The 23,333-nt window shown below is 47.0% G+C and overlaps 2 protein-coding genes across 11 annotated transcripts in view; one reads left to right on the top strand and one right to left on the bottom strand.

Annotated features, from left to right (window-relative positions):
• The window catches only part of DEPDC5 (DEP domain containing 5, GATOR1 subcomplex subunit), a 186,270-nt gene extending 185,825 nt beyond the window's left edge, over positions 1 to 445 (bottom strand). For 5 of the 8 annotated variants that reach the window (XM_081842742.1, XM_081842735.1, XM_081842740.1 and 2 more), the window contains exon 1: positions 321 to 445. The gene's annotated coding sequence lies outside the window, so the exon portion shown is untranslated. Of the gene's footprint in view, positions 1 to 253 lie in introns of all 8 variants that reach the window. The other 3 variants (XM_081842737.1, XM_081842736.1, XM_081842738.1) reach the window with 3 other exon arrangements.
• Positions 430 to 23,333, top strand: PRR14L (proline rich 14 like). 3 transcript variants are annotated; one of them, XM_081842726.1, is made up of 9 exons: positions 430 to 564; positions 2,880 to 3,401; positions 5,208 to 5,289; positions 7,037 to 12,635; positions 16,660 to 16,728; positions 17,543 to 17,705; positions 18,905 to 19,011; positions 19,223 to 19,294; positions 19,982 to 23,333. In XM_081842726.1, exons 1-9 carry the CDS (start codon positions 445 to 447, stop codon positions 20,256 to 20,258), a joined length of 7,011 nt encoding a protein of 2,336 aa, XP_081698852.1. In that variant the 5' UTR covers positions 430 to 444; the 3' UTR covers positions 20,259 to 23,333. The 3 variants fall into 3 exon arrangements, with proteins under 3 accessions (XP_081698852.1, XP_081698851.1, XP_081698853.1); XM_081842725.1 differs by having other exon boundaries at positions 5,205 to 5,289; XM_081842727.1 differs by lacking the exons at positions 430 to 564; positions 2,880 to 3,401; positions 5,208 to 5,289 and adding an exon at positions 6,009 to 6,098.

Here is a 23,333-nt window from a genome sequence, read left to right as displayed (position 1 = left end):
GTTACTTGCAGGGAATATGTCATTTATCATCTATTTATTGTTGCATTTATATCCCACCCTTTGCTCCAAGGAGCTCGTGGCTCTCCTCGTCCTCACTTAATCTCAACAACCATGCGAGACCCATTAACACTACATTTCTGGCCGTCCCCCGTGGTCCGGAATAGTACAGTCCACTCAGCCTCCAACCCAATGGCGAAAGAAGGAGGGCGAGCGCACTCAACCCCCCAAAAAGGGGGGGGGAGGCAGCTTATCTCATGCCTACCCGCGACCGACCGTGCTCTTGGGCTGAGGGGAACCGACGGCTCTCGTGCTACACTTACCCACAGCACCGGAGAGGGGGGCGTGGCGCACCCGCTCCCCGCACGAAGCGCACGCGCCTGGGCTCCCCTTTTGATTTCCTCATCCGGGAGCCTCGCGCGCGCTTTTCCGCCCGACTCCCTCTCTATGGTGGCGCAGGTTGGTTTCCCGGATGAGGAAGCGGCGCTGCCCATAGAGACGCAGGGGGGAGAGCGGCGCGATGACGGAGGGAGAGGAGACGGCTGCGGCCTGCGGAGCAGCGCTCAGGTGAAGAAGGGGGGGAAAAAAGACGCCGGGGCGGAGCCCCCCCCCCCACCTGAGGGGGCGAGGGCGAGTGGAGGCCCCGGAAGAGTAATACGGAGGGGGGAGTTAGGAGGCGCCCCCAATACCCCGCCCAGCATGGCATAAACATCTCGAGGCGCGCGGGGGGGGCTTAATTAGTTAATTAGCTAATAAGACTTTTGGGGTCATCCCCCCACTCAGGCTCCCCCTGTGGAGAATGTTTTGTTTCTTTTTAATTTATTTATATATATGTTTTTAAATGTATGGAAGGTGGCTAGGAAACCCTTGGGTAATAAATGACTGGATATTGTGATGACGATGAGGATCCTCTGAGGGTCCCATCCTGAACTCGCCCACCGAAAGTGCTTTGGCGAGCCTGCCAGAGAAAGGGAGCTTTTTCAGGGCAGCTTTCTGGGCCTTGGCGTGGGCCTCCAGGCGGAGGAGGGCTTAGTCAGCTAAGGGCAACCAGGTAGAAAATCCGACAAGGCTCGCAAGTGTTGCGGAGAAGAGATTTCAGCAGGATTATACCAAGCTGCTTTCTGCAGAGGCAGAGCATTGGTCCGTTTACCTCATTATTGTTGGCACGGACTGGCAGCAGTGGCTCTCCGGGGTTTCTTCATAGCTGTCAACTTTCCCCTTTTCTTGCGAGGAATCCTATTCGGAATAAGGGAATTTCCCTTAAAGGGAAACGTTGGCAGCTATGGGGTTTCTTGGGATGGGTAGGAGGTCTCTTGAAGCCCAGACCAGAGGTGCTGTTGGGGATTAAAACTGAGAACTTTTGTTTGCCGAGTAGATGCTCTGCCACGGAACTTACGGGTGCGTACACAAAAATATATTCTTGTCCTCATAGTTCTGAATGAAGGGCTGAATTTTAAAGGAACATAGGAAGCTGAGTTATACAAAGTCAGAGCCTTGGTCTGTCTAGCTTAGTATTGTTGACACTGGCTGGTGGCTGTGCAAGGTTTCAGGCGGGGGCGTTTTGCCCCTGCCAGGGATAAGGACATAAGAAGATGGTGATGGATCGGGACAAAGGATTGGTCCCTCCTCCTGTTTTTACAGTTAACAACCAGATGCCCTAAAGAAAAACCAGCAACCAGGACCCAAACACAAGAGCCCTCGCCCATCCTATGGTTTCGAGTAACTAGCATTCAGAAGCATTTTGGCCTCTTACCATGGAGATGGAGCAGATTCATTATGGCTCTACTATTGTGCTATGGTGCCTCCATGAAGGTGGTTCAGGTCCATCACCTCTTGAGCCTCCCCCAATCTTGAAGTGAGTAGGGGATCCTGAGTGCCTTAGACCTCCAGAGACCTTTGGATCAGAACCCTAACATTTCCACCCCAATCCTTCTCTTTTTCTTTCCCCACCGCACCTCCTCCTCTAGTAGATAAAATTCCCCAAGCTGGGTGAAGTGAGGTGGGAATTTCAGGATGGAATGTGAGGAAGGAGCTGCTTCTAGAGGAGGGGATCAGCAATTGGAGCACAGAAGACAAGGTGGAGGCAGGGGTGAGAACTTTGTGCCATAATGAAGGCCTTGATCATTAGCAGCCTGGAAAAACAGACGTTGGAAGAAGGCATGGTAGGGGGGTGGGGGTGGTTGACCTTGCCTTGCATGAAAGAAAGAGGATAGAGAAAAGTTTTTCTTCCTCTCTCATAACACTAGAACTTGTGGACATGAAGCTGAATGTAGGATGATTCAGGACAGGTAAAAGAAAGTACCGTATTTTTCGCTCTATAAGACGCGCCTAGTTTTTGGAGGAGGAAAACAAGAAAAAAAATATTCTGAATCTCAGAAGCCAGAACAGCAAAAGGGATCGCTGCGCAGCGAAAGCAGCGATCCCTCTTGCTGTTCTGGCTTCTGGGATAGCTGCGCAGCCTGCATTCGCTCCATAAGATGCACACACATTTCCCCTTACTTTTTAGGAGGGAAAAAGTAGTCTCATAGAGCAAAAAATACAATACTTCTTCACGAAGCACATATTTGAACTATAAAACTTGTTCCCAAAGGAGGCATTGATGGATACCACCAACCTAGATGGCTTTAAAAACGGGTTAGACAGTGGCTACTAGCTGTGATGGTTGTGCTCTTCCTCCATGGTCAGAGGCAGCAATTCTTCTGAATACCAGTTGCTGGAAGCCACAAGATGGGAAAGTGTTCTTGGGTCTTGCTTGTGGGTTTCCCATAGGTATCTGGTTAGCCACTGTGAGAACAGGGTGCTCGACTAGATTGGTGGTTGGCCTGATCCAGGGGGCTCTTCTAATATTATTTCTGCTCACTTGTCTTTTTCTGTTGTGAAAGGTGGCTGGTCCAACTGTCCTGATGCTCACTGCCAGTGTGGAGTCCCTGGAAAAAAGCCATTTTGACCTTCTCAGCTCCTCCATGTCTGCTGTGGTGCAAGAACTCTACACGAGTCTGCCAGTCACCCTCTCCACTGACCTTGCAGCTCTGTCGGATCCCACCATTGTACTTGATGCTAAACCTGAAGCATCAACCTTTGTGCTGTCATGTAGCAGTTTGCCATCCAAGCCCCACCGGACTCATGGGTTGAAAACTTGTTCTCAGGACTCTGCTGAAAGGCTGGATCGCACAGGCAAAGCCTCTTGCCCTGGGCTGATGGATCTGCTTCCTCAAGAGCCTGCAGAAGCCAGAGATCTGGCTGAGGATGATGATACCTCCAAAAAGGATGTGATGGAATTGGACCCTTGTCACCAACATTCAAGGGAAGACACGGGAGGGACAAAGGAATTGGGGAGTGTTGCTGACAAGGAAGGCCTTGCACAGTCTTATCTAGCCTCAAAGGAAATATGTTGCTTAAGAGAGGTAAGAACCAGGGCCATTTGGTGTTGGTTTGAAGGCCGTAATAAATTTGTTAGCCTCTATTTCACCTCTATTTCACAAGAGATTAACATGACACTTCTCTGGAAAAGAGATGTGTGGGGAAATATGTTTAAGTTAAGATGAGGAAAGATTTTGGGATCTGCCTGTTGTGTCAGTGTTAGAAGAAAACTGTTACGTAGCAATTGTGTTAGATCAACAAGAAGATACAGAGGATTTAGAAATGGAAACGGTTCCAAATACTGGAGATGTTGTACAGGCTGATATCAGATTAAGAACTGCTGCATGTATTTAATCAAATGTTGACTATGCAATCCTATACCTGTCAGAATAACCCACCTCTGCCCACTTGAGTTCAATGGGAATAACTCCTAGGTCAGTGGGTGTAGTTAGTGAGGATTGCAGCCTGTGTGCATTACTGGGTGTCCTCTTCCATTAAATCATGAAGTTATATTGCTTGCCACTATTAATGGACTGTCTTGAAATATAAAATCTACAGTTAGTAAAGAACTGTGTTTTGTTATGTTTCATTGTTGTATAAAACATCACATTCTCTTTCCCATTTTCTTTTCAGAATTCTTGTTTCTTTGTACTAGCCTTGTGAACTAGCCTTGCTCATATGTCTGTTTAAAATTCATAACAAGTTACTTTTAAAAATATTCTAAGGTATGAAGCTAGTGTTATACTTCGTCCGAGGACCACTCTGCATGTTAAATGGGAACTGGCTTTTTAAAAACAAATTAAATTAGCTCAAATGCAGTAGACCTGTCAAGGAAACAACAGCTTAGAGAACAGAAGGGTTTAGATGAGGGAATTGTTGTATCTTGTCCCTGTGCAAATGAAGGAAATGGCACCTCCTTCTTGGAATCTGTTTGGTGGTGGTATTAAAATTTTCCATTGTGATGGATATTTTAATTCTATGTTTTATGAACATAGGAACCTGCCTTATTGCAAATGCATCTGGTTCAGTATTGTCTACACCAGGCATGTCCAAAGTCTGTTTCTGGGGCCTAATGTCGCCCGCTGGTTGGTTTAATCCAGCCTCTGTGGTAGTTTATTTGCAATCCAATAAAAAGCTCAACAACTTCAATCCTAAAAAAAGTCAACAACTCGTATGTTTACTTCATGTATGTTTACTTCATCAAACATACGGTCCTCACGTATGTTTACTTCATCAAATCTGGCCCTCTTTGAAAAAAGTTTGGACACCCCTGGTCTACACTGACTCGAAGCAGCTTTCCAGTGTTTCAGGAGGCAGGGAATGTTTTTAGCCCTACCTGGAGGTGCTGAAGGCTGAACCGGGGACCTTCTGCATGCAAAGCAACTGCTCTACCACTCAGTCACAGCCGTTCCTTCAAAAGAGCAGGCAGCTGTTTGGGTCTGTATGCACACTGGGAGGAAATAATCCATTTAGTTCTTCATTATTGTCAAAATATCCAAGCGGTGAGTGTAAACATTGGTGCAAATATTTTGTAAAAATCAGAAACTAAAAATCCGTAATATGATTATTAGTAGAATAAAGCAGCGCTATCCATGGCAGGTTGGTTTTGACACCTTGCTCCCGTGTGAGGTGCCAGTGGATTGGTAGCACAAAATAAGTGTGGAGAAAGAGTATCTTTTTAGAAACAAATCTAGCACATTTAATGAAGAATATCCAGAGACAGATTCTCTCCACAGGCTTAACACCTGCACTGCTTGGGGAAGGTTTGGGAAAGTAATAATTAATCCCTTCTGTCTCTGCTGCTGCTACTGCTTTGATGGCTGGCATTGTGTGTGTTTTTGTTTCAGAAGGAACCTTGGCTAACCCACATGGGAAGAGGATTTCTTCCAAGCCCTTCCAATGTTGAAGCAGCAGGCTTGCAGAAGAACCCAGGTACGCAGAAATTTGTTTGGCCAAGCTGCTTCTCCCTGCCTGGATAGTCCATTTGGGATTCAATCAGTTTGAATATCAATAAATAATAAAATGAAACAGTGTGAGCCCAGGAATGCCTGCTTTAAAAGATGGTTTTTTAGGAGGTGTTTAAAGCCTGCCACGGTTTTTGCCTCACGAACAGAGCATGGGAGGGTGTTTGACCATTGCCCATGTTGACCGGGGCAGTGAGTGCTTCCTTATGGTCACCTACTGCATACCTGGGCATGGTTTTGCATCTTCCTGACAAGGAAAGCAGTGTATTCCAACGCTTTCCAGAAACACCATTCACCATCCAGGTCACCATCTTAACCATCATTTTGTTTAACACAATAAAGTGAAGTAACTTGGCTTATTTTTCCCTCCTAAGAGAAAGCTTCAATTTACCCATTTCTCTAGCTAAGTGGAGAACTTCTGTGTTCAGAGCCAGTATGTCTTTATTAATACCTGTTGAGGCCAAACAATGGAGGAGGGGCTCATAAATGTACCCACTAGAGATTTAAGCTCCGTAACCCTTTTGTGGGGTCCCGCTTTGTTTAATCTGCAAAAGGCAGGATCTCTTCTATGATGTTAACACCAGGTGAGAGAGATTGGAGATGGTTTCACCCGTATCCTCGTCACAAACAAAGTAGTGCCTTCAGAATTCTAGAACCTCGTCAGAGTTCTAGCCCTAACAGAGAGCCTGTGGGCCAGCCCCAGCTGAGATCGCATTTGTCTCTACAAGGCCAGAGTAGTGCTGTCAGGCTTTTGACTTTTGTTGTCAGAATTAACATGTGGGTACCTTGGAGTAAATTGGAGTGAATACTGTTGCTCGGGGAAAGGACTGAGCAGAGGAAAGGACCCTGCAGTTCTTTCTGTGTGGACCAGTTAGGCCAGAGTTAAGAAGTCAAGAAAATGGGTTGATCTGGTCTGGCTATTACCGGTAGTTACTTGCAAACTAGTTATTTGCTTCATCTGCTATCTTGCTCTTGTTGCCTCTCAGGTCACCCGTTGAATATTATTTACTTATTATTTATTGCATTTACATCCCTCTTGATTTAAATCATTTTTTTTACAGAAAGACTCGTTCTTGCTGGAAATCATCTTAATATTTACAACCTGAGGAAGGTTTCATTTTTGGAATAATAAATTCTCAGAGTAGTTTTTACAGTTATATAAAAAATTATTGATTTGGTAATACTATTGGAAATACATAGGCAGATGATTATGAAATTATTGTGTGGATTAATAAGTTAACTGTTTATATTTGAACAACTTTTCTGCTGTACTTTATTGGAAAGAGAAAATTAATCCTTTCCTTAATTATTTAAACAATTTATTTAACTAAACAATAACATTATAGCACATGTATCCATGGTTGGTAACTGATGTGGTTAAACAATTTATTTTTTAAAAAAAACTTAGACTGAGTTTTAGCACACATGAAAAACTTAAAACAAATCCTTATTTCTTGATGAATAACCTTTGGACTATAATTTAACTTAATAGAAAACTATCTTTAGACAGATCAAATTTAAATTAAAAAAAGCCGATTTAAATCAAAAAAGCCGATTTAAATATAAAAAGCCGTTTTAAAAAAAAATCATTGATTTTTATCCATCCTGCTCACAACTAAGTTTGCTTATAACCTTATTCTTCCAGTATTAAAGAAATGGATGAATAAGGCATGTAGCACATTAACTCCTCCCCTCCCCGTTTCTCTTTTGTGCAGAAGAAAGCCAAGCAAATGTGCAGGTGACCCCTGAAAATCTGTCAAACCTCCTGCAAGAAGCACAAGGTATGAAGGCGAAGGGGACTGATGGGCTGTTTAGTCATGCAGGCGAGCACAGTGCCAGAGAGGTTGCAGGTGTCCCACCTGAGAGCAGTGAGTCCTCAGAGGTAGACACAGTCATGGCCAAAGTTGAGGTTTCAGGAAGCAACACTTTAGTCTCTCTAGAACCTGTGAGCGCCAAGAATGATGCTTCAGCAAGAGAGCTGCTGCAGGAAGACGAAGAAGTGGAGGAGAATTGTCAAGCTCTGATCTCCCATGTTGCTTTGTCAGCAACGAAGTGTATCCTTCCTAGCACAGGAGCTGCAGGAGAAAAGTCCCTCAGTCGAGATGTGGAAGCGAACCCAATCCTTGACAGTGATCCAGCTTCCATGCAAGATAAGACAAACGTGCCTAATGACAGTAGCTCTTCTCCAGTTTTGCAAAGTGGGACTACCATTGCTGCTCAGCTGTCAAACTCAGCCCCTGAAGCTTCAGGACATCACTTGGAAGGCAATTTGGAGCTTGGAAACATACTCTGGGAAGAGAACATGCATTCTTTTGAAATTGTCTGTGAAATGCAGGAGGAAGACTTGAGGAGCTGCGAAAAAATTGAGCTGCCGGAAGAATGGGCCTCTGAGCCGGATACGGATGAAACTTTGTCCCCAGTGTGCAGCAGTGAAGAGATGTCCAGTGAAAGCAACCAAGAACAGGAGGTGAATGGTCAAAATATGGACCACTCTTACAGTTTGACCTGTGAGGGAACTGTTGAAATCCAGAAAGGGGGTACTGTTCAATGCTGCTGGAAAGACATTCAAGAAAATTATCAGCCACAGGAAAACAGCTTTGCAGAATCATCTTCAGGGGCCAAAACCACATTTCCCTCTTCACCTGCACAACCAGAAGATGACTTAAGACTGGCCTCTATAGAGGTTGACAGCATCCAAAAGGATAAGCATCATCAATGTGGTTCTAGTGGCATAAGCATGGCTGTTGGGGGAGAAGAAAACAGGTCTCGCATGGCGGAAGTGGGAAACGTTGGGTGCATTCAGAACAGCTGCAGCACAAGCAGTGATTCAAATCCCACCAGTCGTGACTCTTTGGATTGTGGCTCCAGATTAGGTGAACATGTACCACAGATGGGATCCCACAGTGGTCCAAAGACAGAAATCCGAAAGAGTCCTTCAGCTACACACCTGTGTGCTACCACCATAGCAGATGTTGACTCAGAAGAAAAACCCTCAACAGCTCAACTCTGTGACAATTACTCCTCTGCCCAGCAAACCAAGAGGACTTTAAATTGCAGCGGGTTACTAGACAACTTGCCCAGAGAAGAATTCCCTGCAGAGCTGAAGCTGCAGAGCACCAGCTTCGTACTTCACACCAAGAAAAAGTCACCTTCGCCAAGTCAAAATACTGGGAGTTGTATTACAACAAGGGAAGCATCCGTGAAAAGCACAGGCCTTATGCTGAAGGATACAGAGCAGAAGCCAGCTGATCAGGAAATGGCGCAAATCGAAGCATATAGTCCTGGGAACCCATGCATGAACGACCTGTCTTCTGCCATTGAGACTTGCTGCACCTCGTTGGGAGGTATCTGCTTAGCTGCTAATGATGATGTTGACAGCAACAGTGTTCTCAAAAGCAGAAGTGAAGAATGTGATGGACTGAAAGCAAGTCACTCTTCTGCATCTGCCGGGGAAGGTGTCCCTCCCGAGGAGCCTGGCAGTGTTGTTAAGGCAGGGGACCCTCATCCCTGTGATGACTCAGATGATGCTGGAAGAATCTGGGATGCAGCTTGTCCTGAAGCTTCAGAAGTGTCAGATATGGCAGCTGGAAATCAGAGGTCTGACGGCAACGATACTTCTGTGAAATCACACATTGCGTTGGAAGTTGACTCCAGTGTTTTCCCTGCAGATTCAAACCCAGAATTAGGTAAAGCTTCGCTGGTGGCTGAATCTGATGGAATGGGAGCAGCTGAAAGTGTTAAAACATGTGGTGAGAGTTGGAGAAACGGAATAGATGAGAAACTGGCAGATTACAGAGATTTTGGCAAAACGAACTGCCTTGAACTTGGCAAACTTGTAAAGGACAAAGGTGAGGAAGAACAAAGGCAGCATCAAGACCACCACTCCTCTTCCTCCTTTGCACCTGAACCTTCCAGTATGAAGACTGCCGTGCACTCCAGCTTCCCAGGTCACACAGAGCAGCAACCTGATTTTTTGCCCTTGGAGGATTTATGTGCTGACAATCCAGGTCAGCCAGGGAAAATAATCTGTCAGACAAAAGTCCAGCCCTTTCCGCATCAGAATCCTCCTTTTAATAGACTGGTTTTGTTGAATCAGAAAAATGAATCCCCAGAAAAAGATGATTCAGAATGCCAGCAGCCTTCCTTGATGTCCTCAGAGAAGCAAAAGGTGGGTCACGCTCTGCAGGCTGTGACCTCAAGTGAAGACACTGAAAAATCTGTTGATTGTAATTGGAACAACTCTCTGTGCTCGGAGAGGGGCCACGGCAAAGCTCCAGTTCCATTGCTTTTAATAGAAGAAAAGAGTGTTCAAGAAACATTTCAGCAAACTACATTAGGCAGTTGCTCATCTGTTAAAATGGTGTCAGAATCTCTTGGCAATCCATTGAAAGAAGAGTCCATAGAACTGAAAAGTGTCAACTTGCATTCAGAATGTTCTGAACTTCTGAGGTCAATAGGGTTTGTTAATGATCAGGCTTCCCAAGCAACAACTGATGAATCTGCCTCTGGGGCAGTCAGCAGGAGTCCTTCCGAGGTACTAGATGAAAAAGCATTCTTACAGGGTAACAGTGGGCCTGCCTCATCTCCTAGTCAAATGTTTTTCCAGGAAAACTCTGTAAACTGTCAGAAAAGTATGGAGGGAGTGTGTTCAAAGCCGCTGGAGAATAAAGAAGTGCCTACTTTGGCAAGTATATGTTTCGGAGTGCAGCTTGCTCAGAATCCAGCCATCTGCTTGTCTCAGAAAGATGATCCATGGACATCTCCGTCTTTTCCTCCATGTAGTCGCTGTTGTCCTTTCCCCAAAGAACACCCTGGAACAATCAGCTTCTCTCTCAGTAGACTCTGTTATCAACATGTTAACCTGTTAAATTCAGAGAATGAAGAGGCAAGCTGTTCTGTTAAAGAAAATACACCCAGAGATTCTCCCCTAGATAGCAAGGAAACATCCGTATGTGTAGTAGGTATGAAGCGAAGAGCGGAAGTAGTAAAAGACATCATATCAATTATTTCTGACAGTCCTAACCCCTCAAAAAAGATGAAACAGTCTTTGGAAGGTAACCAGAGAGCACTCAATCTGCCCACTGAGAAAACGGAGGTAACAGTTTACCCTCTAGGCATTAAAAATTCTTCTGGAGCTCTCTTGCAAGGCTTGAGGTTTTCTGAAGGGCGAGAAGAAATTGTGTTCCCATTCAAGATTGAAATACGCACACAGCCTTCTTTTGTCCCCCTACCTGAGCACATTTTGCAACTTAGCAGATTGCTGCACAACCCCAAGTTTCGCAGAATCAGAGATTCTTCAAAGCCAACCGTTGTTGCTCGACGGCATTTAAAGAACGTGCACTATGCTTTGCAAACTAAATGCTTACTTTCCACAAGACTGTCTCCGGAAATCTTTTGCAGCAGCATCCTGCCTTGTCCTTCTTCAGGTGGTCATAAGTTAGAAGCTTCCCCCAAATGCCTCAGCAGTCAAGGAAGAAGCTGGCAGGCTGCAGAGGTCACCCAGGAGCCAGCAGGAGACAGAAAGAAGCCATTGGAAGATCGCTTGGTCATTGAAATACCTGTTGAGAAGGCAAGAGATTCAGAATCAGGTGTTTGTCTGATGCTTACCCAGAAACCCTTGCAAGAGGAGGCTGAGGAAGTTCCAGCTCTGCCTGTTGCCTCCTGTGGTGCAGTTGTTCAAGACAGAAGAGCTAAAGTGAAGATGAAATCCAGAAACCTCTTGAAACGGAGATTCTTCTGCCTTTCACCACCTTTAAGCAGTTCTTACCATGAGACGGTGGTGAAGCCACATGCTTTTGCTTCGGGGAGCGGAGTTGAGGTCAGTGAGAATGGAAGTCCTGGCAGCACTTTCAGGGGATGGAAAAGGCCAAAGAGAGCCAAGGACTTTGAGGGGTTGGACTACCTAGAGGCCAAAAGCCAAAGCCTAGGGAGTTTCAGGAGCCAAAGCCGGCCATCAGCCACCAATGACAGTCCTGTCCTTGTAGTCTTTTGCATGTTGCCACAAACCTTTCACTTTAGTTACGATGGAAGCAGAAGTTCCCTCAGATGCACTCGCAGAATAAGATCATCTCATCCATTCAGGAGGCAGCTGGGAAAAGCCTGGGTCAGGATTTCTAGGCCGGACCAGCTCAGAACAACAAGAAAAAATCACCTAATGGCAAGTTCTGTATCCTTCAGGAATCCCTCTGCGATTGTTCTAAAGCCTGAGTGCCAGCTCACAGATTCTGTCTGTTTTGCTCCAAAGCTCACTGTCACAGGAAACAAAGGAGAAGGCACCGTCAGGGACCAAATGCCAAAGCAACAAGGCAGCCAAAGCAGCTTGCTGGACAGCCCAAGGCTTAGCAAACTTACCAAAGACCCGGCGCTCTTGAGGAAGCTGTCAGCGTTGGCTAACAAATTGCTGGCACTGCCGGGAAACCCTCAAAACCGCAACCAGCTCTCGGGCTCTACAGAGCTTCTCTCTGTCCCTGAAAAGTACAGCCACTTCAGACATAAGAAGCTCTTGGAAGTTTTCTCCTGCGTGGACTTGAAGCTCAACTCTCCATGGTTTAATGGCAGCAGCTGCAGCTTCAAGATGTTCACCTCTCAATCTTTGGCACTTTATCCCCTGGAGTTGACCAACCTGTTCTTTTTGGAACTGGGCAATAATAACTCCCCCCTGGCCTTCAGTGCCCCTGTTTTCCCTGTGACTTTCCATATAAAATTGGACTCCAGCCCAGCGAGGAACCTCCCGGGGCTGACAGCACAGCACAACGACCCTAGCAACAGCCACCGGTTGGCTCTGGGGGAGGCCCACGGCTTCCAGCCTTCCAAGTGGACCTTTTCTCTCCTCCTGCCTCAAAGCTGCCTCAGTGTCGCACCAGACCAGAGAGATGCCTGGGTCCCTGCTGAGTCTCACACCACCACACCGCTGGCCTCTCTCGGCGCAGCAAAGAGCTGGCGAAGCGAGGCCATCACGACTCAGCGGAGGAGGGCAGGCTGCTCCCCACTTGGCCTCCACACTGTCTTGGCCCTCTATTCCCCCGGCTGCTATCGGATCTGGACCAGAAGAAGGAGCCTCACCAGCCGCCTCCCAGCGGTCCAGAATCTGGCTGCACTTCAGCTTGCCCAGGGCTTGAAGGGGTTAAGACATTCCGCTTCTGCGTCAGCTGACCTCTTCTCTTCATTGCCCTATTCGCTGGGTCGAGTTCTGTCCATATGGAGCCAGCACGGTCCTCCCCCCAACCGTCCCACCGAATTCACTCCTCTCCATTCCAAGCGCTGCAAGTGGCAGCCAGCCACTTCTGCGAACACCAGGCTGGGCTTCGGGAACAGGTAAAGCACCCTCCCCCTTATTTCCGAGACTCCCATCTTGTCCGGCTGTGTGTGTGTATTCCTGCATTGCAGGGGGTTGCACTAGAAGGCCCGTTGGGTCACTGTCAACTCTTAGGATTCTATGTACTTTTCTGTCTCTTGCAGAGGGAGGGGAGCGCAGCATTAGAAGCTGCAGGAGGTTGAGAGGGGGGCTCACGTTCCACCTTGCATGTGTGTGTGCCTGCCGTTGGCGAGACCTGCTCACTCAAGATGCCTCCCCTGCAGAGCGCCATCTTGTCAGCTGGAGCGGAGCCAGGCTTGGTTGGTTTATTTGCTCCACTAACTCTCATTTTTCTCCCCTCCCGGCCACACACCCCACACCACGTGCCAGAATATATATTGCGGAAAGGTGAGAATCTGGTGGCAGAGCTCCCGGAGGTGTGAGGTAGGAGAGGTTTCAGAGTCCGGAACTACGGAGCACAGACTTTGGACTTCCATAATGGGTCCTGCAGGCCAGACTTTCCCAGCCCGCTGCCTTCCAGCTGCCCTGGACTACAACTCCCATCTCACCTGGGCTGGATGAGGCTGATGAGAGTTGTAGTCTGCAGCAGCTAGAGAGCACCAGGTAGGGAAAGAGGCTGGCCTAGGTTCTGCTTCTGAACGAAAAATGGAGAGTGTTTGCCCTCACCGAAAACAACCTACATGCGCCTCAGAGATAGAGCTTTGAGCAGGATAGCATGGGGGATTTGTAAGTAAATGTTGCTCCATGGGCATCACCAAAAGTCAGCAGGAAATGTTGACAACCTGAATTAAAAACAGAATTAAACAGAGGAAGTTGAAGTAGTATTCTCTCTTCAACTTGTGGCTTTTGTAATTCTAAGGCAGTGGGGTGTGATCTAAAATTATTAAGTTGGGTTTTTGTCCCACTCCTCTGAAAAAAATCAAATAATTCACTTCACCACCTCGCCCTTTAGGGGCTTACTTGCTGCATCACTCTGTCAAGCAAAGGAAATACCTTGTAGGTTTGCTTAACAGAATGCCGATTCTGTGCTTTCAGTGGCCAGAAATAAAAATGGATAAAGCAGTTGATTGCTATGCCTACTGGGAGGAAAAAACCTTTTGCATATGGCTCAGCTGTGAGACAATTTCAGTTACCTGTTGGTTTGCAAAAGAGGAACTTTACAAACTAACCAAGCTCTAAAAATAGGTATTTTCGCCTTCCTTGACCTGTTTTTAAAACGGGTTTAGCAGAACATGTGAAGAAGCTGTTTAATACCGAGTGGAACTCTCAAGCACAGCATTTTCTGATGTGATCTGCTGGGATTCTAAGGCAGCAGCCTCTGCCTTCTGGGTACCCTCCAACCCCCAGCACTCCTGTGCTGGCTGGAGCAGATGGGAGCTGCGGTCCAAACATCTAGAAGGCACCAGGCTGCTGTAAGGTTTGGGAGATTATTAAAGCATATTTTTAAGTAGTTGTCCTACATAAGAGCTAGGTTTCTGGGATGATATCCTGGTGTTTCTACATACAAAACAAGAGCTTTTGCCACCAAACTGTGTCCTTCCACAAGTATTTAATCTCGTGTACTTGTCAAGATTTTGACAATATTCAGCATATAGAAAGCAAGTTGGGAGGATCAACGTAAAAAGTGAGTTTTATCTGTAACTCTCTTACTATCAAATGAAGGAGCTTGTGTTATGTTCTGAAGGAATGCTGCCTGAGCTGATAAAATACAATCCTAACAAAATACAGAATCAATGTGAGGCCATCTTGAGAAATGTACCGCTTTGGAGGGACAGAGAGTGCTGAATTTAACTGTATTGTCACTCCTCTGACTTCCCCACCTCCCAAATTCTTGACCTTATGGTGGAGATTGCACATCCTTTTGCTAAAAGCAAGGTACCGTGGGTTGCTTCCCCCCCCCCCCACCTCGCTTTTCGGTGTCTTGGAAAGAGGCAGCCCCTTTTAAGACTGAGATCTGCTCTACTGCTTTACTTCACCCTCTGTGTACGAATCAGGTTGGCAGAGGGAATCGCCCCACCCCGGCTGAACCCTGCAGTGGTCAAGCCAAAGCTTAGAAGGAACACCCAGGCATTGAAGGCATTTGATCGCCTCCTGCGCTTCTCATGGCTATATCCGAGGGCAAGTCACACCAGAACCATTCATTTAAAAAACAACACTTCACCATGCAGTGAGTGTCTGTTTGGGGCAGGTCAGAGCGCAAAAGAGCCTCTGTTAATGAGGCTTTCCATCCCTTTCCCCTAGCTCTGCAGTAATTAGTTCGGCTTTAAGGTTTATTAAATCCATATATTGCTTCCCAGGGATGCGGGTGGCGCTGTGGGTTAAACCACAGAGCCTAGGACTTGCTGATCAGAAGGTTGGCGGTTTGAATCCCCGCGACGGGGTGAGCTCTCGTTGCTTGGTCCCTGTTCCTGCCAACCTAGCAGTTCGAAAGCACCTCAAAGTGCAAGTAGATAAATAGGTACTGCTCGAGTGGGAAGGTAAACGGTGTTTCCGTGCACTGCTCTGGTTCGCCAGAAGCGGCTTAGTCATGCTGGCCACATGACCCGGAAGCTGTATGCCGGCTCCCTCGGCCAATAAAGCAAGATGAGCACTGCAACCCCAGAGTCGGTCACGACTGGACCTAATGGTCAGGGGTCCCTTTACCTTACCTTTATATTGCTTCCCACTAAAATGTCCTGAAGCGGTTGGCATGCAAGTAATAAAATTGCATAACCCTGTGGTTTGTTTGTTGTTTTTTAAAAAAGCCACCCCATTTTAAACAATATAATATCACTGGATATGTCCAAATGCCAAGGAAAACGGACACCTCTGTGCCTGGACAAGGTTGGTACCTGGAGGGCCTCTTTGTGGAGAGCATTCCATAGACGCTGTGAGGGAATCTCCCTTAACGCATTGGGGCCTCCCTGACCTTATTTCCAGGCTTGGAAAAGATGCTGGTGTGAGGCTCTGGTCTTTAATTTGTATGCTGCCTTCCTACATTACTGAACTGAGGGTGGTTCTGCAACTTGTAGAAAAGACACAATGTACAACTATTGTCACTGTGCCACAGTTTAAAATAATAACTTAAGGACAAATGGCAAAAATTGGGAATCCACATGCAGTTTTGTGAGATAGTGTTATCCACAGCTGTGGATCAGCTGAGGTTTCCAGCTTAGGACACGTCATCAGTCCTCATCCAGTTCTACTGGCACATTTTGGCAGAGGCCAGTCTCAGCCTCTCTGGCCATCCTGCACACCAAGCATGGGCTGCCTTGCAGGTGGGCTCCGAGTCCTGAATGGTGAAGCTCTGCTCCTGTCTTCCATTCTCCTGCACCCCAAACCTCCTCCGGATCCCCAGTGTACCCACAAAGGGCAATCCGAATGGATGCAGTATTTCAAAACTGCAAAAGTTCTCCTGCAGTTTCAAACCCTGTCCAGCTCTCCAGTATCTCCTTAGATGGCTTCTTAAGTCCATGTACGGTGGCTGCTCCATTCAAAGGCTTTCAGGACTGCTGCCCCTGGTTTTTCTCACTTTCTCCTGCTGTGGCTGTTCCAATTAGGTGCTCCAATAAGATGAGGTGAGGGATGCCCCTAGTGCTCAGCTTCCTTTGCAACTTCCTTCAGCCTTCCACAACCAGCTGCCTTCCAAGTATTTTGGACTACAACCCACCAGCCTCTGCCAGCAACAGCTCTGCCTACTGGGGCTGGTGGAAGTCGTAGTCTGGAGGGCACGGGGTTGAGGAAGGCTGATGTTCTGAACTTGCTCTTTTTTTAAAAAAGAAGTAACTTTGAAACCATCAAGAGCTTATTTAAATGATTTCCAGCCTCTCAGGCTAAACCTAGCACCCTCCTGTTTCATGTTTTCTTGGCTTCTGCCTCTCGGGCCGAAACCCTTCCTCCTAGTCAAGGGGTCTCCGAAACACGTGGCCCCAGGAAGCACAGAGAGAGAGCCCAATGTTTTCTCCCCTCTTGCCTGGAATGTAACTTGTGCTGATTCAGCTCTAACTTTTGCTTTTCTGTGGCTTTCTCTCCTATCTGAACCAGCTCTGCCATGTTGCCTCAGGTGCCTGACCAGTGTGTGGATGACCCCAGCACGGTCGCTGATGCTGTGAGGTAAGTGGGGGCATGCCCACCCCTCACCCCCCATCACACAAGGATCTCCCCTTTCGAGGTCAATTTTACACCTTGCCTGAAACTGTGTCTGTCTCTGACTAGGAGTCATTGCAGAAAATGTGTCTGGATTCTTCCCTAGGAGTGTTGAGTGTTGGCGTGATGCAGGAGGACTCTTCCTGTGTCCTTATGCCTGCCCAGCATTACTTTTTGCTACCTTGGCACCCTTGAGCTTGTTTTGAACTGCAGCTCCTAGCTCTGCAGGCAGGGCTGATGGGAGTTGTAGACTAAAACACCCTCGAGGAGGGCGCTCAGTGCTTATATCACTGTTGCCTCTTCAATCCTTGGCCTCTGCTCTTCCAGTTGGCCCTCTTTTTCAAATTTATTTATTGTTGGTATTTATATACCACCCAACTCTTTCGTTGCATATTTTAATCATGGATGTTTTATATTTTGATGTTTCATTGGGATTGTTTTATTGTGGTGGGTGTTCATGTTATAATGTTGTGCAATTGAGTTTCTATTTCCGAAGCTGTTGAGAAGCCTATTTTAGTATTAAGCATTATATAAATTAAGAATACACACACACACACACACACACACACACACACACACACACAAACACACCTTCTGCATGTAGAGCAGATGATCTACCGTTAAGCTACAGGCATGACATGATCCCCAGCTCCCCACTGGCTTTGGCCCTCTGACTTGTCCCACCAGAACCAATCTTGATGCTGTCTCCATCATCAATCCCTGGCCTTAATCAGCATGTTCTTCCCCCCCACACTCACTGCCTCTTTTGTCCTCCTCCTAGGCTGGAACCTTCATTTTCTTCGTCATTACATGCATCTTGCTCACTTCTGGAGCCAGCACGTCCTCCTCTCGGAATTCCAGTGCCTGCATTTCCGGTCATTCCCTTGGACGAACTGGACGTTCCTGTCCCTGTGTTGCCCAAGACAGGTAGCCGGCTTGAAAAGGTGAGTGATGTCCTGAGGAAAGGCGGGTACACAAGTTGGTAGGAGGGTGAATGGTGCTTCCCATTGCTTGACAGGTATATATCTTGGTTTAAGATGTGTGTCAGTGAAAGCATGTTTAGTAGTGGGGGGAGGGAATGGAAGCAAAAAATAATCTTTGATTTACCCTAGTGGGGAAATAATGGGAGTCGGTTTTTTTGTCTTGTGAAGCAAGCCCATTGATGGCTTAGCGGATTAGCGCTATTAGCGGTTTAGCGGCTTTTAGCGGATAAGCGGCTTAGCGGCTTAGAAAAAGGGGGGGAAGGGGGGAAAACCCGCAGGAACTCGCAAGATATTTTCGTCTTGCAAAGCAAGCCCATAGGAAATTTGTTTTGCGAAGCACCTCCAAAACGGAAAACTCTTTCGTCTAGCGAGTTTTCCGTCTTGCGAGGCATTCGTCTTGCGGGGCACCACTGTATGGAGGTAGTGCTGATCTACTTTGTAGGGTTGTTTGTAAGAATTAATACAGTGGTACCTCTGGATATGAGCCGCTCTGGATACGAATGCTTTCGGCTACGCACACGGCAAACCTGGAAGTAAAGGAAAGGTTTCCGCCTGCGCAGAAGCAGGCTACCGCCACCTGCACCTGCACAGAACAGCGCGCCTCTGGATGCAAATGTTTCGGGGTAAGAACGGACCCCCGGAACAAATTAAAATCGTATCCAGAGGTACCACTGTATGCCACATTTCAATGTGTGCAACAGCTTTCCCCAACCTGGTGCCCTCCAGATGTTCTAGGCTCCAGCTCCCATCGGCCCTGACCTCCACACATCAGCCCCAGCATCATATGGTTGTGCTGTCTGGGGCTGATGGAAATTGTGGTCTGAAATATCTGGAGGGCACCAGGTTGGGAGAAGGCTGGTCTATGGTCTATAGGTGAGCCATTGTAAAGAGGGACTCAGCAGAGCAGTAGCTGCCACAGGGGGGCAGGTTTGGCAGTGAGTCAGATCACCCTCGGGCTGTGCATCTCAGAGGATATCTCTGGGCAAATTATGTGTGCGTCTCCTTTCTCTCCCCCTGCCCCAACCTGTCCCCTAATTTCTGTGAGGATAAAATGGGATAATCACCCCTGAGCCAGAGGCCAGCTTGGTGGAATGCCTCCCTTTGGAGCTTGTAGCATCTGAAGCCATGTTGTAATTGCATAACCCTCTTCTTTTCACCAGGCTGAACTGGAGAAGAGGCCAAAGAAAGTATCTCAGATCCGGATTCGAAAGACTATCCCTAAACCAGATCCCAACCTCACCCCCATGGGACTTCCCCGACCGAAAAGGTAGGAATGTATGTTCTTGTGCTCAGACTAGATGGGCCGCTTGGTCTGAACCCAGCAGGGCTCTTCTTGTGTGCTTAACCTGTATCCCAAATCTCTTAACGTTTTGGTGTGCCTCTTAAACTCCTTTTTTCTTCTTCTGACCAAACGCAGCAGTAACTAGATCGCATGGATTACAGCTGTTTCTGATGTATCTCGATTATCATTCTTCCAGATTGAAGAAGACAGAATTCAGTTTGGAAGAAATATACACCAACAAGAACTACAAATCTCCCCCTACAACCAGGTTGGTTTACATATACCAGTGGAAGGGCTCTCTCTCTGGACCCATCCTGGGACAGAATAGCAAGCCTCCATAGCTGAGTTCCAGGATGTTAATCTGCTGTACAAAGAGAATTCACAGAAAACTGAATAGCTCTCATTTGTTCATGATCTGTGTTGTTGGGGGTAGTCATAAAGTAGTGAGCTAATGAGAACCAGTTACATTGCCTTTTTTGTGATGTGCAGAAGTGTATTCATACCCACTTTCATGCTGAAAAATATGTCTAAATATACACTGATATGAGGAAATATACTAGATTTAGCTTCTGTTCAGCCTCTTCCCAACCCCTCCTCCCTGCTGTAACTTTGATCTTTGGCTGTACTTTTAGAGCAAAGGGAGTGGCTTGGAAGATATTCTGCCTGGATATCTAGATGCCAGCAGGAAACCATCTGGGAAGTGTCCTAGCAATGGGATGATGGCGATTGGATTTCTAAAAAAGGGTTGGTTTGTGGTTAGAAACTCTTAAGGTACAGCTTAGCTCTGTGTGGCAGAGATAGGAGGTTTTTAGAATCACAGATATCACAGGAGGTCACTGTTTAGTCATTCTAGTTGCCTTCTCTCTCAGAGCAGGGCTGTTCCTGACACTCCTGTGGTCCGTGAGATGTCATGCAGTTAGTGACATTCTAAGCTTACTTCTTTTGGCCTTCCCAGGTGTCTGGAGACCATCTTTGAGGAGCCAAAGGAGAAGAACGGGTCCTTGATCTCCGTCAGCCAGCAAAAGAGGAAGCGGATTTTGGAGTTCCAAGATTTCACCATTCCCCGGAAGAGGAGAGCACGCAGCCGAGTCAAAATGATGGGCGGTTCCACCCGGGCTCAGAAGGCTGCCTTGGGTGGAAGAGAACTAGACGTTCTCTTGATCCAGAAACTGACAGACCTGGAAAGCTTCTTTGCCAAGGAGGAAGAGCAGGAGCAAGCATCAGGCAGTTGAGGGTGGGCTGGCGGCTGGGAACGGCCCATGTCCTTTAGTGCTTCAGTGTGCCTGGAAAGGCACGTAATCAGTTTCCCCATATGAAACCACTCTGCTCCGATCCCCGGACGATCAGCTCTTGTTTACGGGCCTGTCTGGCATGGCCGTAGAGATAGTTCATTAAGCACTGGGGAGGAGAGCTTCTAATTTCCTTTTAACACAGCCAGGTGGCTCTGTCATCCTCCTTGCAGCCCCACTGAAAATCATTGTTTTAACATCCTCTGGGGGAAATGGGTGGGGCAGATTAAAGGCTAATGCACCTTCAAAGGCAACAGGATTTAAAGAACTTCCAAATGTATGTGTGCGTTGGGTTTTCGGCCACTCTGCTCTTTTGTGCCCCCCACCCCTAGATGTCGTAGGGGGCTAGGAGGACCGAAAAGCTTGAGTAAAATAGGCAGCAGGGGGAAGAGCTTATTCACAAGCAGCACTTGTGAAGCAAGATTTCAACATTTTTTCCATCGTCCGTAACCAGTCAAGGATCCTCTGCCGCTCTCTTGATTGAAATTGTCTCAAGTCAGCCAGAGTCTCTCCTGGGAGATCCCACGACAACATAACAACTTGCACTTTTGTACTTTCTTTGCTGCATGTGGACCCGTTTTAAAGATGCGTGGTACGGACACTGTGGGTTGAGGTTCCCCTGGGAAATGGCTGTAATTGTTCATCCCCCCCAGACGAGGGATAGCAGGTAGCATGAGCTCAGCCCCGCTCTTTCCCTCCTCATTATGTTCCTTTTGCTGACTTGAACCGTTCGGTATTTGACACACCAGTGGATTTCAGCTGCAAAGTGCGCCACATTTTGTTGGGTTATCTCCCCATCCCGACATCGTCTCTTCTCCCTGCCTGCAAATGCTGTGACTCTTAGATTCCTCCTCTTTTTAACTTGAAAAATTATAGGTTTGGGGCCAAGCATTGCCTAGCTCATCTAGTTGAACAATTTATTAATAACCAACTGGTCTGTATAGCCTGGTGAGTAATACAGTACTGGATCCTGACAGGTGGAAGCTGGTGAGCGGCCAGTGACAATTGGTAGCCACACTCAGGAAAGCTTAGCCTCCCCCTGCCCAGTTGGGAAATTTCTGTGCTCTGGGATACTCTTCCCCTCCCCATTTTTATTTGAGCATTTACCGTAGGGAACAGCAGCTGCTGTGTGTCTGCAGTGCCTATAATTTGGGCCAGATTTAATGGCTGAAATCCTCATAGCTCGCCTCCCTCTCATTTAAAATTTGCACTTTCTGTACCTCAAATGCCCCTTTGGGATACCTTCTTGTTACCTCCAGAATGAGCATTGCTCTGGCATCCAATCAATATAGCAGATGATGGTAACTCGGGCAAGCCCGGGGTGAAATCTGTGCTGCCCTCGCTTCTCTGCCATCCCCACATCGGAGGAAGCAAGAAGCAGAAGGTGTCAGCCCAGTTGCCTGTGATAAAACCCTGGGCCTGTAAACTGGAGAAGTGGAGGGTGGGGGGCTGCCGCACATGTGCCTGAAGCAACCGTTGGATTCCTGCTGCATACTCATCTGTATGGGCAAGTGAAATAGTTTCCCCAATGTGATAAAGGTGAGAAAACTGGGAATCGTTTTTGTATGGTGCAACCTACCCTGAAGTGGCACCCTCTCCAGATGGTTTGGACTACAACTCCCAACAGCCCCAGTATCGTATGGCCATGCTGGCTGGGGTTTGTGGGAGTTGTAGTTCTGCCACTGTGGGGAAGGTTGGACTAGATATCGTAGCCAGTTCCATATGTGACTGATGTTATGTTTGCTACTGCATGCAAATCTGTGGATGCTCCTGGCTAGCAAATAATACTTTTATCATGGTAAGCGATCCCTGAACATCTCTAGTCTCGATATTTTGGATGTGTTGAATAGAATCATCGTTAGAAGTACATTTTAAAATACATTTTTTTGTCCCATAGTGGGATTCTATGACACAGCACACCAGGACAGATTGTGATGTGGGGATTTCCAATTCCGTTGTTGAGCTGATGTTCCATGAGTGCCAGGCAGGGTCAGTGCTCTGAACAGGAGTATGTCCTCCACTGTGAATTTTGAATTGTCTGTTGTTGGTGTCTTTTGTGTGGGTGTGGTTTTCTTTCCCGTTTTGTTCGCTTCCTCTTGAGAATGCATTTCTGTGAAGCTGCAACATGGGAACGCAAGGACTGTTCTTGCCTTTGTTTTGTTGCAGCTGACCAGAAAATGAGGCCGAATTTTCCCTGTAACGTGGTGGGATCTGTGGCAATCCCAACAATGGTTGGCATTGAAAGAGGCTTTCTTCCCTACCTGGGATTCTTTCTAAAGGCGTCGTTTTGTGTGAATGCAAGTTCCTCTAACCCCTGTTCTTATAGGACCCGTAGACGGGTTGTGGCAGTAGTGTGGCTGGTGAAAAGTGTCCTCTGGAGCTGCCCCTACCGCATGAGAGAGGTTTGGAGGATAGGTTCCCGAGGAAGAACCTGCCTTCAGGCAAGGCCCTTTCCAAGGTGGGGACTGGAATTCTTTTCCTTTCCTAGTTTTCAGTACAATCATTGAAGAAATTCTACCCAGAGCACTTGAATGAAAATTCCCTGTCAGGAAAGAGCCAAGGCAGCCTCTGGTGTAAGCTCTTTGGGACCGGAACATCGTTTTGTAATAAAATAATGTGGCTTGTTAGGACTGTGTCTGCTTGAATGAAATCAGGAGTACATAAAAATGTAATCCCTCTGCAGCTGCCAGGAGGAAATAGGGCTTGCAAGGTAACATCGCCAGGGACAGAGCATGGGTCATCTCTGCCAGTGGTTAGATTTGACTGTCTCCTTGTCAGGCTGGTCTGGCTGACGTTGTCCCCAGAGCTCTTTGATGAGGCTCCAACTGCTTTGTGGTTAGTGTTCAGAAATGGCTTCTTTAAGCCTTTTGCATTAATAAAAACTGAATGGAAACTTGCACATTTTTGTACCTGTCATGTCATTATTATGTGGTGTTTTTGTTTTTAATTCCAGTAGTCTGAGTTTGAAATTTTGCTTTCTTCGTATGTTAAATTATGGAAATAAAAAAATTAACATTT

This window comes from Podarcis erhardii, assembly GCF_964252035.2.
Source record: "Podarcis erhardii genome assembly, chromosome: 15".
Lineage (NCBI taxonomy): Eukaryota > Metazoa > Chordata > Lepidosauria > Squamata > Lacertidae > Podarcis > Podarcis erhardii.
This window is presented reverse-complemented; position numbering and strand designations above follow the sequence as displayed.

What these genes read in the sequence shown, in the direction of transcription:
- PRR14L (XM_081842725.1), top strand. Translation starts at nt 445, where the DNA reads ATGGTGGCGCAGGTTGGTTTCCCGGATGAGGAAGCGGCGCTGCCCATA. An exon ending in GCCTGCGGAGCAGCGCTCAG is followed by an intron (nt 565 to 2,879) that starts GTGAAGAAGGGG and finishes CTGTTGTGAAAG; the next exon opens with GTGGCTGGTCCAACTGTCCT. An exon ending in AAATCTCCCCCTACAACCAG is followed by an intron (nt 19,295 to 19,981) that starts GTTGGTTTACAT and finishes TGGCCTTCCCAG; the next exon opens with GTGTCTGGAGACCATCTTTG.